The sequence below is a fragment of the Diceros bicornis genome, chromosome 1 (assembly GCF_020826845.1).
Source record: "Diceros bicornis minor isolate mBicDic1 chromosome 1, mDicBic1.mat.cur, whole genome shotgun sequence".
Lineage (NCBI taxonomy): Eukaryota > Metazoa > Chordata > Mammalia > Perissodactyla > Rhinocerotidae > Diceros > Diceros bicornis.
The window spans coordinates 83,552,118-83,567,982 of NC_080740.1; the positions used below are offsets into that span (position 1 = coordinate 83,552,118).

At 38.3% G+C, this 15,865-nt stretch overlaps 1 protein-coding gene across 1 annotated transcript in view; it reads right to left on the minus strand.

The window, feature by feature from the left end:
* Positions 1–15,865, minus strand: part of SLIT3 (slit guidance ligand 3) — a 598,986-nt gene that overhangs the window by 536,294 nt on the left and 46,827 nt on the right. The window contains exon 3 of the mRNA XM_058545649.1: positions 12,156–12,227. Coding sequence (XP_058401632.1) covers positions 12,156–12,227 — 72 coding nt within the window. The remainder of the gene's footprint in view (positions 1–12,155; positions 12,228–15,865) is intronic.

Here is a 15,865-nt window from a genome sequence, read left to right on the forward strand (position 1 = left end):
AGAATAATTGTATCAATTACTCCCACAGCAGTACACGATAAACGTAATTTGTTTCACATCATCATCAACACTTATATTGTAAGTTTGAGCCATTCTGACGGGTGTGTGGAGTATGTCATTGTGGTTTTATTTTACATTTCTCTGAAGACTAATGACACACTGAGCATCTTTTCACATGATCATCGACCACTTGGACATCCTCTTTTGTGATGTGCCTGTTCAAAACTCTTAACCATTTTTCTACTGGGTCATTTGTCTTTTTCTTATTGATTTGTAAGAGTTCTTTTTTTATTCTAAATATAAGTCCTTTGTCAATTACATGCACTGCCAATATCTTCACCCACTCTGTGACATGCTTTTTCACTGACTTGATGTATTTTGATGAACAGAAGTTATTTATTTTAACGTAGTCCAAGTTATCTATTTTTTTCCTTTAATTTTAGTGCTTTCTGTATCCGGCTTAAGAAATACCAACTTCCTCAAAGCCATGAAGATATTCTGTTATTTTCTAGAAGTGGTATTTTCTTTCTCATGTGTAAATCTACAATCCACTTGTAACTGATTTTGTGAATGGTATGAGATAGGGGGCAAGATAATTTGTTTTCTATATGCATATTCAATTACTCTATCATAATTTATTAGATCATCCATTCCAAGCTGCCTCACAGTGCCACCGTTGTTACAAATCAAGTGTCCTTCTATATCTGGGTCTTTTGAGACTGTCTTGGTTCTTCTTGGCCATATGCATTGCCATATAAACTTTAGAATCATCTTAACACTTTCTACAACGACCTGTTAGCATTTTGATTAGGATTGCGCTGAATCTATATATCAGTTTGGAGAGAACTGACATCTTTGAGATATTGGGTTGTCCAATCATGAACATAATGTATCTCTCTCTATATTTGAGTCATCTTTCATTTTTCCCAGTAACGTTCGTCATTTTCTGGGTTAAGGTCTTGCATATCTTTCCTTAGATTTATTCCTGGGCAGTTGTTATTTTTTGGTGCTATTGTAAACATCATTTAAAAAAATTTCCTAATTATTTGTTGCTAGTAAATAGAAGTTATACTTGTTTTTTTGGCATATTGATCCTGGGTCTGTGACCTGGGGAATTCACTTAGGAATCCTGAGAGTTCATCTGTAGATTATTTTGTACTCTCTATGTAATTAGTCATGTCATCTGCAAATAATGACGTTTATCATTTATATTTCTTCTATTCCAATCCTTATACCTATTCTTTCTCCTTCCTTCCTTCTTTTCTTCCTTTTTCTTTCCTTTTTTTTTTTTTTTTGTTGTTTCTTTCTTTTTCTTTTTCTTTCTTTCTTTCTTTCATTTAATCATTGCCAGGATCAGGATTTCCATTACAGTGTTGAATAGGATTCAAGATTTCGGGTGTCTCTCAGGAGGGGCATTTTAAATATTTCACCATTAATTATGATGTTTGTTTCAGGTTTTTTGTAAAGAAGTTCCATTTTATTCTTAATATTTTACATATTTTTAAATCATGAATTAGTGTTGAATTTTAGGAGATACTTTTTCTGCATCTATGGAGATAAAATGACTTTTCTCATTTATTCTGTTAATGGGATGAAATACATTGTTATTTGTGAAATAACAGAAATTTATTTCTTGTTCATGTCATAATTAAATGCATGTGAGCAGGGACTCAGAATTCTTTCATTTTGTGTGTCTACATCCTTTAAGTTCCTAGACTCCTGTCACTTTAGCCAGCATAGGGAAAGAGAACCAGGATGGAGGGTCATGGAGAGCACATCCCTTCCACTCTTATTCCGCGGAATTCCAAAACTAGGTCACAAGTCCCCACCTCACTGCCAGGGAGTTTTGGAAGTGTAGACTGTATCTGTCCTCACGCCAATCTCTCTCCAGTCTTTTGGTTGTATTTGTTCTCTGGTAATTCTTACAAAGAGCTGAGTGGGAACTATGATGCCTGAGTTCCTGAATGTTCATAATTGTTAGTCTGTAGTTATTGCACTTGATATATGTAGACTCTGGTTCACTGTTTGTCTCCTTAAAAAGTTATTCTATTGTATTCTGGCTTTGGTGTCAAAAGCATGCTGGAAATCTGATTTTCTTTCCATTATAAGTGTTTTAGTGATTGAATGCTTAAGATTTTTTCCTTTAAAACAAAATAGTTTTATTAGAATATGGTTTGGTCTATATTTCCAGGCATTCAGTGTCCTTTCAATATGTATCTTCAAATCATCTCTTATTTCAGGTAATTTTCATTACTATTACTTTTGTTTTGTTCCATTGCTTTAGTTTTCTTCCTCAGAGATTCATATTATTAGGTGCGACAGAACTTCTTTGACTGATTTCTATATTTATCACTTTCTCTTAAATCCTTTGCACATCTTAGATATTTATTTCTTATTGATTTTTAAAAAATACTCCTTTCCATTTTCCATTTCTCTTAAAGCATTATCCATTATATTTACCTGCTCTTGAATTCCATCTAGAATACATGTGTGTGTATTTTTGGTGTAAAACAATAACAACATTTATTTTGCTTATGAATCTGTACTTCAAGAAGGGTTTGCAACAATTTTTTAAAATAAACTTTTCATATTAGAATAGATTTAGACTTACATAGGAGTTGAGAGGATAGCACAAAGTGATCTTATATAACCCACAGCCAGTTTCCCCTATTATTAACTTCTTACATTAATACAGTACATTTGCCACAATTAATGAACCAATATTGATACATTGTTATTAACTAAACTCAATACTTCATTCTGATCCCCTTAGTTTTTACTATGTCTTTTTTCTGTTTTAGGATACCATCCAGGATGCCACATTAGATTTAGTCGTCATGTCTCTTTATGCTCCTTTCAGCTATGACAGTTTCACTGACTTTTCTTGTTTTGATGACCTTGACAGTTTTGAGGAGGACTGTTCAGGTGTTTTTAAGAATGTCCCTCAATTGGGATTTGTCTGATGTTTTTCTCATTAGACAGGGTTTATGGGTTTTTGCGATGAAGATCACAGGTGTAAATTGCTATTTTCATTATATCTAAGGTACATACTATCAACATGACTTATCACTTTTGATAATGACCTTCATCACCTGGCTGAGGTAGAGTATGTCATATTTCTCCACGGTAAAGTTATTATTCTCCCGCCCCCCCCTTCTCATACAGTACTGTACTCTTTTGAAGGAAGTTACTCTGCGAAGCCCACATTTAAGGAGTGGAGAGTTATGCTCCACCTCCTCGAGGCCAGAAAATCTACATAAATTACTTAGAATTCTTCCGCCTGGGAGATTTATCTTCCCTCCCATTTATTTATTTATTCAAGCATTTATTTATATCCGTATGAATTCATGGCTATTTATTTTATACTTTGGTTATAATCCAATACTCATTTATTTATTTTGTTGCTCAAATTGTTCCAGCTTTGGCTATCAGGAGCTCTTTCAATTTGCTCCTACGTCCTTTAACATAGTCCCATAATTATAGGGGTTTTTTTGCAGGGGTTGGGGTTTTGTGGGTTTTTTTGGTCTTTTTTTGAGCACCCTTTCTGGCACAACATATCTCATGCCCCAGTCCTAGAATCAACCCATTTCTAAAAGATGCTTTAGTTCCTTTTATTGGAGAATGGTATTAGAAACCAAGATCTGAGTGCTAGGCATGCTCGTCACTACTGCAGTGTTGTTGCTTCCAGGCCCTCTTGCTGACAGAGCAAGGAAATATTTGCTTATATACTAACCCACGTATATTCATATATCAATAAATATTTCTATGTATATAACCATCTATATTAAGTGAAAGTATCTATATTAGGCTAAACATTTGTTCATACTGATGACTCCATCTCTAATCCATTACCACACAGATCATTATAGCTTTCTCCATTGCTTGTCTGAAACCACCCATTTCAACAGTGAGAAACCTGTCCTTACCATCCACTGTTCAATTCCAATACACATGTATAGTGATTTCAGAATTGTGAACCCATGCCCCTGTGGGAAACAACTTTGTCAACTATAGTACAGTTCTTATGTACTGTCCCTTTTGACTTGATTCTTACAGACTCCACTCATTTCCAAATCTACTTAGGCCAGCACCTTTTCCTCCATCACCTTCAATAAGGTTGATTCATATATTCATCACAGTCTGCATTCCGTCTTGGGGTCTTCCAACTTCCTAAATGATTTTTTTAATTTGCATGCATTAAGGTTCACTCTCTGTGCTGTAAAATTCTATAGGTTTTCATAAGTGTATATGTCATGTATCCCCAATTTCAGTATCATACAGCATAGTTTCACCATCGTAAGCCACTCCTCTCCCATCCTTCACCTATTCACCCTCCACCCTCTTTTCTTCCTAGCAACCACTGATCTGGATTGTACGATATGACTACTTGAAGCTTTCTAAGAAACTGCTAACCTGTCTTTCAAAGCAGTTGTACTATTTTGCATCACCATCAGCAATAAATGAGAGTTCCTGTTACTCTACTTACTCACCAGTAATTAGTATTGTCAGTTTGTAGTATTTTAACCATTCTAATAGGTATGCAGATACCAATCTCATTGCTGTTTAACTTGCATTACCCTAATGAAAAATGACGTTGAGAATGTTTTCATATGCTTATTTGCCATCTATCTATCTTCTTTGGTGTAGTGCCTATTCAAAGTTTCTGCCTATTTCTTTCTTTCTGGGGAGTAGGGGTGTTTGTTTTCTTACTATTGAGTTCTGATAGTTCTTTGTATATTTTGTACACAAATCCTTTATCAGATATATGTTTTGCAAAAATTTTCTCCCAGTCTGTGGTTTGTCTTTTCATCTCCTAACAGTGTCCTTTGCAGAACAGAAGTTTTTAATAAAGTTCAATTGATTAATTTTTTCTTTCATGGATCATGCTTTTGGTGTTATATCAAAAAACTCATCCCCGAACCCATGGTCATGTGGACTTTTTCTCTTACGTCTTCTTCTAGAAGTTTTATCGTTTTACATTTTACATTTAGGTGTATGATCCATTTTGAATTAAATTTTGTGTAAGAAGTAAAGTTTGTGTCTAGGTTCAATTTTCTGCATATAAACATCCAATTGTCCCAGTACTATTTATTGAAAAGACTATTGTTTCTCCATTGAATTATCTTTGTCAAAAATCAGTTGACTATATTTGAATGGGTCTATTTCTGGGCTTTCTATTCTGTTCCATTAATTTATATACGTATTATTTCACCAATCTCATGCTGTCTTGATCACTATAGCTTTATTGTAAGTCTTGAAATTGGATAGTGTAATTCTTGCAAGTTTGTTCTTCTTATTCGGCGTTATAAATAAATATATATTTATTTTGAAATGACTTCTTTCATTTCTAAATTGTTTCTTGAGTTCTTCACCCCTCCTTTCAAATCCTTCTTTTCTCTAATCACCTAATTTCTGAGTTTCTAAAATTCAGGTTTACGTTGTTCTTTTATAGTTTATAAGATCTTAAATTTGTGTAGCTAGTTTTGAACTATTCTGTTATAGTTTTCATCTGTTTTGTGGGTACCTCTTTCTTGCCTGTTTTCATTGTTTCTGTGGAGGTTATTATGTTTCTTATTTTTTTTATTTTTCTTATTAAAAAAAACTTTGTATGACCTTCAATAATAATCCTTTTGGTTGCTTGTTTCTTAAATGAAAGAAAGAAATTCCCTGTAGCTTTATGAGGGAGGGGGTGGGAAGTGGTAGCTTTTTTAGCTTCAAAAGTCTAGAGCTCATTCTTGTTTGTTTTTTTTTTTTTTTGCAAACTAATGAAAAACATGGCCTTGTATTTTCTAAGATCTGACTCTTCTGGTGATTTCTAATATGTTCACATCAAGAAGTTCTCTTTTTATTTCTACTATTGCTCCTATTCTGACCAACTATTCCCTAAAGTTTCTTACCAATGCTAGGCCTTCCTTTGAAAAAGAGCCTTGCTTTTGTTAGTGTGAAGAGTTTACAGGACTCAGAATACTCCAAGTACTATAGGTCGTTATCACATCATCGTTCCTTTGTACTCACCATGAATTGGATCCAATCAAACTTCCTTCCATTTTTGGCAGCTTTTCTCAAGCTGACCACTATATTTTCCAATGACTACTAATTGGTAATATAAGCGCTCTCCCGTTCTCAGGGCCTTAAGAATTTCCGTTGCTGTCCCTCTGCTTTCGCCCACACAGATGAGATAACACAATAGTCCTGTAGCCATTAGTTGTTTTTCCCCACCTGCTTATATTGGGGGAGCGGGGGGTTCACTGGGATACTGTGTCAACTAGTTTTACTGTAGATGTTGTCTGTGTGTCTTTGGTTTTGCCATCCTAATTGTTCAGCATCTTTGTATTTGGGAGGGAGGACTTTCAAATATTAAACCAACCTTGCCTTCCTCAAATAAGCCAAGCTTTGTTGTACTGTTTCCTTTTCATGTATCACTGAATTTGTTTTGCTAATATTTTGTTAGGAAATTTACATAAATGTTCATGAGATATGTTGGTTTATATTTTTTCTTGAAATGTCCTTGTTGGGTTTTGCTATAAAGGTCATGCTGTCCAAATGACAAACGTTCATTCTTTTTATAGAATGATTTTTTGTTAAATTGATATTATTTATTCCTTAAAACTTTTGTAGAATTTACCGGTGAAGCCATCTGAGCCTAGATTATTCTTGGTGGAATGTTTTAATTAAAGATTTAATTTCTTTAATGGATACAGGACTATACAGACTTCCTATCCCTTCTTGTTTCAGTTTTCAATTTCATTTAATCTTTAAAATCATTGAAATAAAGTTGTTCAAAATCTGCTCTTATCATCATTTTAATCTTCGTAAAATCCATAGTTATGTCTCCCTTTTTATCCTTCCTATTAGTAATGTGGTCTTCTTTCTTTTTTGTTTTCTGATCAGTCCTGTCAGTTTTTATGATTTGATTGTTTCAAGAATTAAAGTTTGGCTTTTCTTTTCTTTTCTTTTTTTTTTTTTTTGCTGAGGAAGATTCACCCTGAGCTAATATCTGCTGCCCATCTTCCTCTTTTGTATGTGAGCTGCTGCCACAGCATGGCCACTGGCAGATGAGTGGTGTAGGTCTGCACTTGGGAACCAAACCTGGGCTGCCAAAGCAGAAGACGCTGAACTTAACCACTAGGCAACAAGGGCTGGCCCAAAAGTTTGGCTTTTTAGAGTTTTTCTATTTCATATACTTCTGCTCTTACTGATTCCCCTTCTTCCACCTTGTTGTTCTCTCTCTAGTTTCTTATAATGGATACTTTAATCAAGATTTTAGCATTACTTCATTTTAATCTATACTATACAAAATATATATCATAAATTGAATAATATAGCTTAAAGGCTATACATTTTCCTCTGAGCATGGCTTTGGCTGCAATCCACACATTGTTATATACTCTGTTTCTTAACATTCAGAAAAATATATTTTCCAATTTGCACTGTGATATGTTCTTTGACTCATAGGTTATTTAGAAGAATATTACTCAATTTCCAAATATTTTGAAATCTTCTACTTATTGTTTTCTTATTAATTCCTTGAATATTTCTGCTATGGTTAGAGAAAATACTCCATACGATTTCAATACTTTGTCTTTTGTTGAAACCTGCTTTCAAGACCAGTATTTGATAAAGTTCCATATGCACTTGAAAAGAAGGTTTATTCTACAGTTGTTGGTTGTGGTGTTCTCTACATATCAATTAGGTCAGGTTTGCAAACTTTGTCATTAAAATATTCTGTATTGTTACTAATAATTGTGTCCGCTTGTTCTATCAATTATAAGAACCATATCTTAACTATGATTATGAACTTATCTATTTATCCTTTTAGTTCTGTTAATATTTGCTTCATGTATTTTCAGTCTATATTTTTAGACATATACAAACACAGATTTGCTGTATCTTTCTGGTGTATTTACTCCTTTATCATTATGAAATAGCCCTCCTTATCTCAACAATATTACTTGTTTTGAAGTCTATTTTATCTAGTATTATATAACACTAGATAAAATACTATTAATTCTAGATAAAATACTAGTACTAACAGAGCCACACCAACCTTCTTTTGGTTAGTGTTTTCACGGTATCATTTTCTATACTTTTCTCTAATCTTATGTTTAATGTTTGTCTTTTGTAAGAAGCATGTAATTGTTTTTTGTTTTTTTATCCACTCTGACAATCTGTTTTTTAATTGGGGGATTACCATTTACATACAAATAATTATATTTGTGTTTAAGTGCATCATCTTACTTTTTGTTTTTTCTTTGTCTCATTTGTTCTGTTCCTTTTCATTTCCTTTTATCCGTTGTTTGAATTAATCAGATTTTTTTGTATCATTCTATGTCCTTTCTCCCTCTGTTAGGTTATTAAATTTTTTAAACTATTGTTTTTAGAGGCTATCATACAGATGACAACATGCATCCTTGATTTAATAAAGCAATATACATTACCACCATTATCACTTCCTGGATAATTCAGAGATCTTAGAACACTTAAATTCCATTGACTCTCCCAGTTTTTCAGTTACTGTTTCTATCCTAAGCTTCTTTTAATCTAGAATAGTCAACTCCCAGCTCTTTCATGACATTGACTTTTTGAAATGTCCCACCTACAGGATTTGTTTGTTTCCTCTTGGTTTCATTTAACTTGTTCCTCTATCCTGTTCACTTCCCAGAAACCAGAAATGAGATGTAGCTACATTAGATTTAGGGTAAACATATTTAGCAACAATACTTCATAGGCAATGAAGTATTCAATGCTTTGAATTTTATATTTTGTCACATCAGGGACATGATAATTCTAACCTTATTATATTGTTGTATATTAAATGATTAATGAGGTGGCATAAGTCAAGTGTCTAAGATGTTATCGGACACATAATAGGGAAAGAGCCAAGTTTCTCAACTTCAGCACTATTAACATCTTAGGCCGGATAATTCTTTGTTGTGGGAGCTGTCCTGTGCATTGTAGGATGTTTGTCAGCATTCCTGACCCCTACCCATTACATGCCAGTAGCATCATACAGTTGTAACAACCAAAAACGTCTCCGGACATTGCCAAGTGTCTTCTGGGGGTGGTAAATGGTCCCAGCTCAGAACCACTAGTATAGAACAAAAACTCAAGTATTTGACAAATATTCCATAAGTACTTACTATCACACCTCGTGCAGGCCTTTGAGAATGACAGATAAATGGAATATGACTGCTGACCTCAACATACTCATAGTTTTGGGGAGAAACAATCAGGCAAAAAGGGAATTCAAATATGATGTGAGAAGTGCTGTGATAGGGACAGTCATGTTGTGTTGTGAGAGGAGGGGAACCTAACCCAGTCTGCAGGAGTCCTTTCATGGAGGAATAGAGAATTCTGAGTTGAGACCTGAAGGACAGAACTCTCTTCTCTTTCCATTAAGCCTCAAGAGATCAAACCAATAATGACCAGTCTGAATGGAAATAAACACTCTAGAAATGAATTATCAACATGCATATAATTTCCAGTCTGTATTTCAGAGTACGGTAAATCAATAAAGATTAATCGACTACCAAATATAGAGACATGGGTAAGGTAAGTCAGGAGTGAGAGCTAGAGATGACACAATTAGCCATCGGCTTCTTCAATTGTGAATAGCAAATGGATTGTATTTTCTCACTCTATAGTTCTCAGTCTGTGTGGGGACAGACTGGATAATCAAAACCAGATTAACACCAGTGAGGGTAAGGACACACACACACTCCCTCTGGCTGACACTGAAAGGTCTTAAATGAGGGTGCCTATCCAGCTGTGTATACAGCTACCTATACTTCCATTTTTCCTCCTAATCAAGGACTTCTTCAGCTCACTTGCAATATAAGTCAGAGACTGGCTGGCTGTTCACTGATCCTGTTTCCTCTACTTCCTGGGCATATAGCTTGACTACCTTTCCAAGCCTCCCTTGCAGTTTACCGTGGGGATGTGAATGGTTCTAGTCCAAGGTAGTAGGAGTGGAAGCGACATATACTTCTCGTCTCACCCATGAAAACCTCCCATGTGCAATCCTTCATGCTGTTTTCCCTTCTACTGGCTTGACGCAGACAAACACTGGTACCTTGGAAGCCAAGACTTAAAGATGGCAGAACTGAGGAGTGGAAGGAGGCCAGGTCCCTGAGGCTCCCCCTGGAGGAGAGAGGCCCAGCAACCAGGAACGCCCTTATTGGGTTTGATATAAATAAGAAGTAAACCTCCACTATGTTAAGCCATAAAATTTGAGCGTTTATCTAATACAGCAGTTAGCATCACCTCCTAATATGCCAAAGTGGAGAAATAGCCAGGTTTACGCTGCAACTGTAATCCCCTCAGTCCCCCAGATATGCGTGGTGTTTCAGCCGTGTTAACCAAGCCAAAGAAAAGCACCTTTGGCCAGAATATTTCATGATAGTCCCTGGATTTAAATGGGTATGTGAGAGGCTATTTGCAGGGCCATTGCTAAAGCTCACACTTCATCTAATGTCTGCAGCACAGAAGTATAAAAGGACGTGAGCTTTGATGTCAGACAGATGTGGCTTTGAATCTTGGCTTCCCCCCCAACAGTTCTTTGGCTTCATCTCCCTGGGCCTCCATTTCTTCATCTGCAAAATGAGGGAAATAACGCCTCACAGGAATTTTGTGGGAATAAAATAACAGATAGTACATAAAACACTGGCATAGTTCCTAGCATGTTCAAGGTTCTCAACCCAACAACCACAAAATTAATGAATTGGGAATTTCTTTACTCTTCTAATCAGAAGGCTAAGCAAGAAGTGGCCTTTTCACAAAGGACTGTATATTTACCCTTCTATCAAAATGTTGAACATTTCATACAAAGGAACAAGGTTCAACAAATACTTTTACTTCTTCTTTGGTCTAAGTATTGAGAAGAATTTAAGTTTTAAGAAACTTAAAAATAAAAGTACAAACACAGGCAAAATTCATTATTTTTATAACTATTTTCCCTTATAAGAAATAATTGTCATATTTTCAAACCAACAACAGCACAACATACGCTGACCTTTGACCCAGAAGGAGAGCAATAAATGAGGCAGTTCACACAACAGAGCAGAGAGTAAAGGATTTTGCTCAGTGAACCCCCTTCCCATTCCCATGTCACCCCAGATGGAATGACTCACAGGAAAAGATGGCAGATCACAAGGCTAACAAGCTGGTGGCAGGCCCCCCACCTCACCCAAGCCCATCTCTGTAGATGAGATGTGGCAACAGGATTTGTAAACATGGAAGGATCCTTCTAGGTGAGCTGGTGGAGCAGTGAGCTATTGCAGCCCTGTCCCCAGACTGCAGGAGAAGGAGGCTGAAATGTCAGGTCAACCAGGATGCGGAGAGAAGCATGGAAGAGAGCCGCCCACGCCCACCAGCATGCTCTTGTGGATAATCCCTACTCAGAGGGCAGAAAGCAAATATCCAGATGTTATGAGCTGCCAGGTGTGATTAACCGAGGAAAGGTGAAGCTGCCCACTTAACCAGCCCCCCTCATCAAATTGACCCAAGAGTTGTCTGCCAAAGCATTAATCAACAAATCAAATGGAGGCTCCATCCATCCCCCACCCCCACCCCTGTCCCTCTCTCCCTCTGATAGAGTCAGAACAGCGGCCTATTTTTAAACCACTGGCAGTGTATTCTCTCGTGGAAACGTGTGGGCTTCCTGACACAGGCTGATGCTCACTCAGAGGAGATACAGGCATGCTGAAGGCTTCGCCCACTCGCCTGTCCTTCCCCTCCCACGAGAATGGGGCAGAGGGGGCGCAGGAAGGAGAGGGCCTGAGGAGGGAGCCTGCTACCCAAGCAGAGGAGTAGGGATTATCTGACACTGGTTTCTGTGACAGGGATAACTAACTACAGGCTTCCTTCCTCTGCAAAAGGGAAGGCTGAGGCTTGGGCGAGAACCAGCCCCATGTACAGATACAAGAGAGAGCCCAAGACTGGGGAGAAAAAAAACAAACCTCCGAGGCCAATTCTAGCATCTTTTAAGGAAAAAATGTTTGTGGATCTCAGTGTCTCTTTAACATGCATCTAATGTGCTTTAAATGTAATAGCAAACATTTTAATAAACATTCGAGACTTTTTAGCAAGGTCGCAATGAAGCCAATTTACAAAACTATAAAAAGGCTTTTCAAGAAAGGAGGTTGTGCTGTACTTACAATCGCTCCAGCTGCTTCAGATCCTGGAAGGCGCCTCTCTCGATGATGCTGACCTGGTTGTCTTCCAGGTGCCTAGAACCAGAGAGGCAGCAACGGTCAAGGACGAGCAGGACTCAGGGATCCTCATGCCAGGCTTCAGGCAGTGCAGGCACGGTCATTCAGCCCTTCTCTCTACCCTCAGGGCCCCCTGAGCCGGGATCAGTCCAGGGGGACAAGAGAACTCACACCCCAGCTTGGTGTCACGGTAACCAGGGTTTCGCCGCCTGCACACTCTACCTGACAGATTGGTTTCCATGCCTCTATTTTAAGAATGTTCTCGGCAAATGTCCCCCCAAGCACTGCAGGATGTTGCACAGAAAAGGAAGAGGGAAAAGCTGCTTCTTACAAAAACCACCCATATATTCAGCATCTCTTCTATCGGAGCTCCTTCCTCTAAGAAGTCAAAAATACCTCGCTGAAAGGGGCCTTCTCTGTTCACTCTGTCTCTGGGTCACCTAGTAGAAAGGGTGAAGCTATTGTTAGACAACTGCCTGTGGCGAAGAAACCAGTCTGGTGGCAGGAACTTCCCTGCTCAGGGCCTGACTGTTCCCAAGATGAGAGTGATGGTTATAAAGACTAGGTCTCCCCAGCCACGGGCTCTGCTGACCTCCACCGTCCTGCAAGCAGGTGATTAACGGTTTGATTCATGCATGTGGCATATCCTAAGAATTGAGCATACAATGAAACATTTGTTTCCCTAACTTAAAAAAAAAAAAAAAAAAATGGCAGCTTAAAATGGATTAGCTGAACAGCAGGGGAGGGAAGGCAAGGAGCCACATAGTTTCCATGTGGGGCTGACCCCGGTGTCTGAATGGGATGCAGTTGTGGTTGAAGGATGTTTCTTTGGAAGGTGGAGTTTAGGAAGGGCTGTGGTTCCTCTGGATTAGGCAGGAGGAGGGCTGCCCTGAAGCAGCTGAAGGAAAAGCAGAAAGAAGGAAGAGTAGCCTTGAGGAACCTTAGCCTTCGTTTCAGAATGATTCCTTCCACTAGCCAGCCCTCCACCTCTGAGACATTCCATAACCCCCTACACTTCTTAGGCTAAACACTCGGGCCCTTGTGTTGATTTTCATGTCCATCTTCCCCATTATGCCTAAGGACCGAGAGAGTAAGGACTTTTGTTCATCATCAGACTCCCAGCCCTAACACAGTTGCCTAGCACAGCAGCCACTTAACAAAGGTTTACTGAATGGACGAAAAACCAAAAACGACTTTGGGCCACAGCACATACTGATTTTATATCAAGGAAAAGGCTAGTCTAGGACACGAAGTTTCTGACTTAGACTATCAGAGTGATGGGGTATTTCGTTTGGGCTCAACGATATTTTACGTTTTTGTGAATTTGTTGCAAACAATTAAAAATCATATTACACATACACACACTCCACAAAAGAAACTCCTTTTGGAAAATCAGCTCTCCCATTTCCAAATATCAACCATTGGCTAGAACTGAGTATGGAGCAGGCAGGGCACATGAGCTCCCAGTCTGTCACAGTCTTCATCTACTCTGATTCACACATTTATGTTACTTCAGGGCACTGTAGGCTGGCCTCTTATAGGATCCTCACTTAACACCTATGGACACCACAGAACAGAGACAAGAGCTTTATCCAAGGAGAAATTATTTGCATAAAGTCACACAGCTAGCTAGGGTGACTCTAACTCCCAGTCTGGGGTGTGTGCCAGATTCGGTTTAGAATCTTTTTCCTACTTGCTTACTAGCTGATGGTGTGATGTTGGGCTATCTAGTCAACCTCTCTGAGACTCAGTTTCCTCATTTGTAAAATAAAAAAAATAAAACATCTCATATGTCCTTGTGAGAATAGAAGTTCAATAAAGTATGTAAATTATCTAGCCCAGGATCTGAAGTACAATTAGAGGCTCAATAAATGTTCTTTTCCTTCCTTTCTCTTCATTTTCCATCCCACCATATGGGAGGGAGGGCCTTGGAATGCTAATAGACTCACATGAGCACATCTTGCTAAATAGGGAACCGGTTCAATATTAGTGAGTGGTGGTTGGTTCAGCTGGGTTTTTACTATCAATCAATCCATCACCAAGCTTGCTGTCACTACTTCCCAATGATAACAAGGAGCAACCCTCAGGTGGCTGAGTGTCATATCCCCTCTGGGTTTCCGAAGGAGTCGAACTCCAATCTCCTGTGATGAATCTCTCAGTTTTGTACTAATTAACCTAACACCACTAGCTTTTTTCAGAAAGGCGAGTAGAAGAAATGCAAATACATCCGTATTAGACATCTGCCCCTTTGCCACTTTGCTCAGGCCACAGAAGGCTAACTTTTATCAGCTTCATCAGAAGCTTCTTTGACTCTGGTTTCCTGTTGGGTTCAGCAGGAGAGCAGAGGGTGGAAGGGGAATCAGTGAGGTTGAGGACTTCCTCCCCGCCAAGTCACTTCGGGTTGACTGCATCCCTCTACCTAAGACCACAGGTCCTGTAAGCAGTCCCCACCTTTGCGGCGCTGGGGTAACCACTTCCTCGCACTGCTCTTTGAGGCACAGGGGCCTGTTGTTGCTAGCTCCAGGCAACTGCATCATCCCTTCTTGGTTTCTCTTAATGTTGTCCACACCTTTGCCAATAACTCCTTATTTAGCTCTCCTCATTTGTCCTGTGAGAGTATCATCTCTTTCCTGCTGGGATCCTGACTGATAAGGTATCTAGGGCCACTTCTACATCTACTTCCTAGCTCTATCAGAGTCTAGCCTAGTACCTGGCATTTACAAGGTCAATAAATAATCAACATTTGATGAATAAGTGAATCAATGGATGAATGAGCTGTGAACCTCCCATCCAGACTTCTAGGCTGAGATGCAATTCAGGAGCTTGTGCTAAAGCCATTGATATCACTCATTTTACTGACCAGATGCAGGAGGCCAGGGGATCCAGGAAAGGCTGGATGCCCAGAAGGACTGTCCATGGCTTGAGTCTGTTGTGAGTTAGAGGGACACAGACTGTGTTCATTTTCAGGTCTTTTGGCATTGTTTTTTTTTTGTTTAGTTTTAACACTGAGTCAGAATCGGAAATAGCCTCCATGTGATGATGGCTAGGGTGGAGTTTAACTCTTTTATTAACCCCATTTGGGATAAAGCTGGTTCCCACATTGTGGACATAGCAGAGTTCTTGCAACAGACTACTAAGAAAGGGAAGATAATTGATACAACCAGAAGAGACCTTTTCCTACTCCCACCTCGTGGGAGAAAGAATTGTTATAGGCAATTCTTGTATCTTTCCTTGAATGCACTTTATTTGAGCAAAATTGCCTTTGGATGAAGCCGAAGTTCCCGATCTCCATTTTATCTGCTTTCGCCCATTCACCTGCACCATATTAACAGTTCTGCACAGAAATGGGTGGCAAGCTCAAATTATTCAAGAGTATTGAGTCTTTTCTGGCTTCACTATAAATTGTAAATAAGAAACAGATATGAGGAATGTGCCAAGGTGTGATCAAAGCTTTTCAAAAAAGATAGTTGTCTAGGTTTCTCAGCTAAAAAGAATAGATTGAGGGAAAATATGGTTTAAATGTCTGGATATTTTACTGGTGTTAGTTAGAAAGCATTTCAGCTATCCCATCTAGCACATTCTTTCACAGTAATAAAGGGCCACTTGAATGGGATTGTCTTTGAGTTGATAAGGAAGATAATGAAACATAGTATATT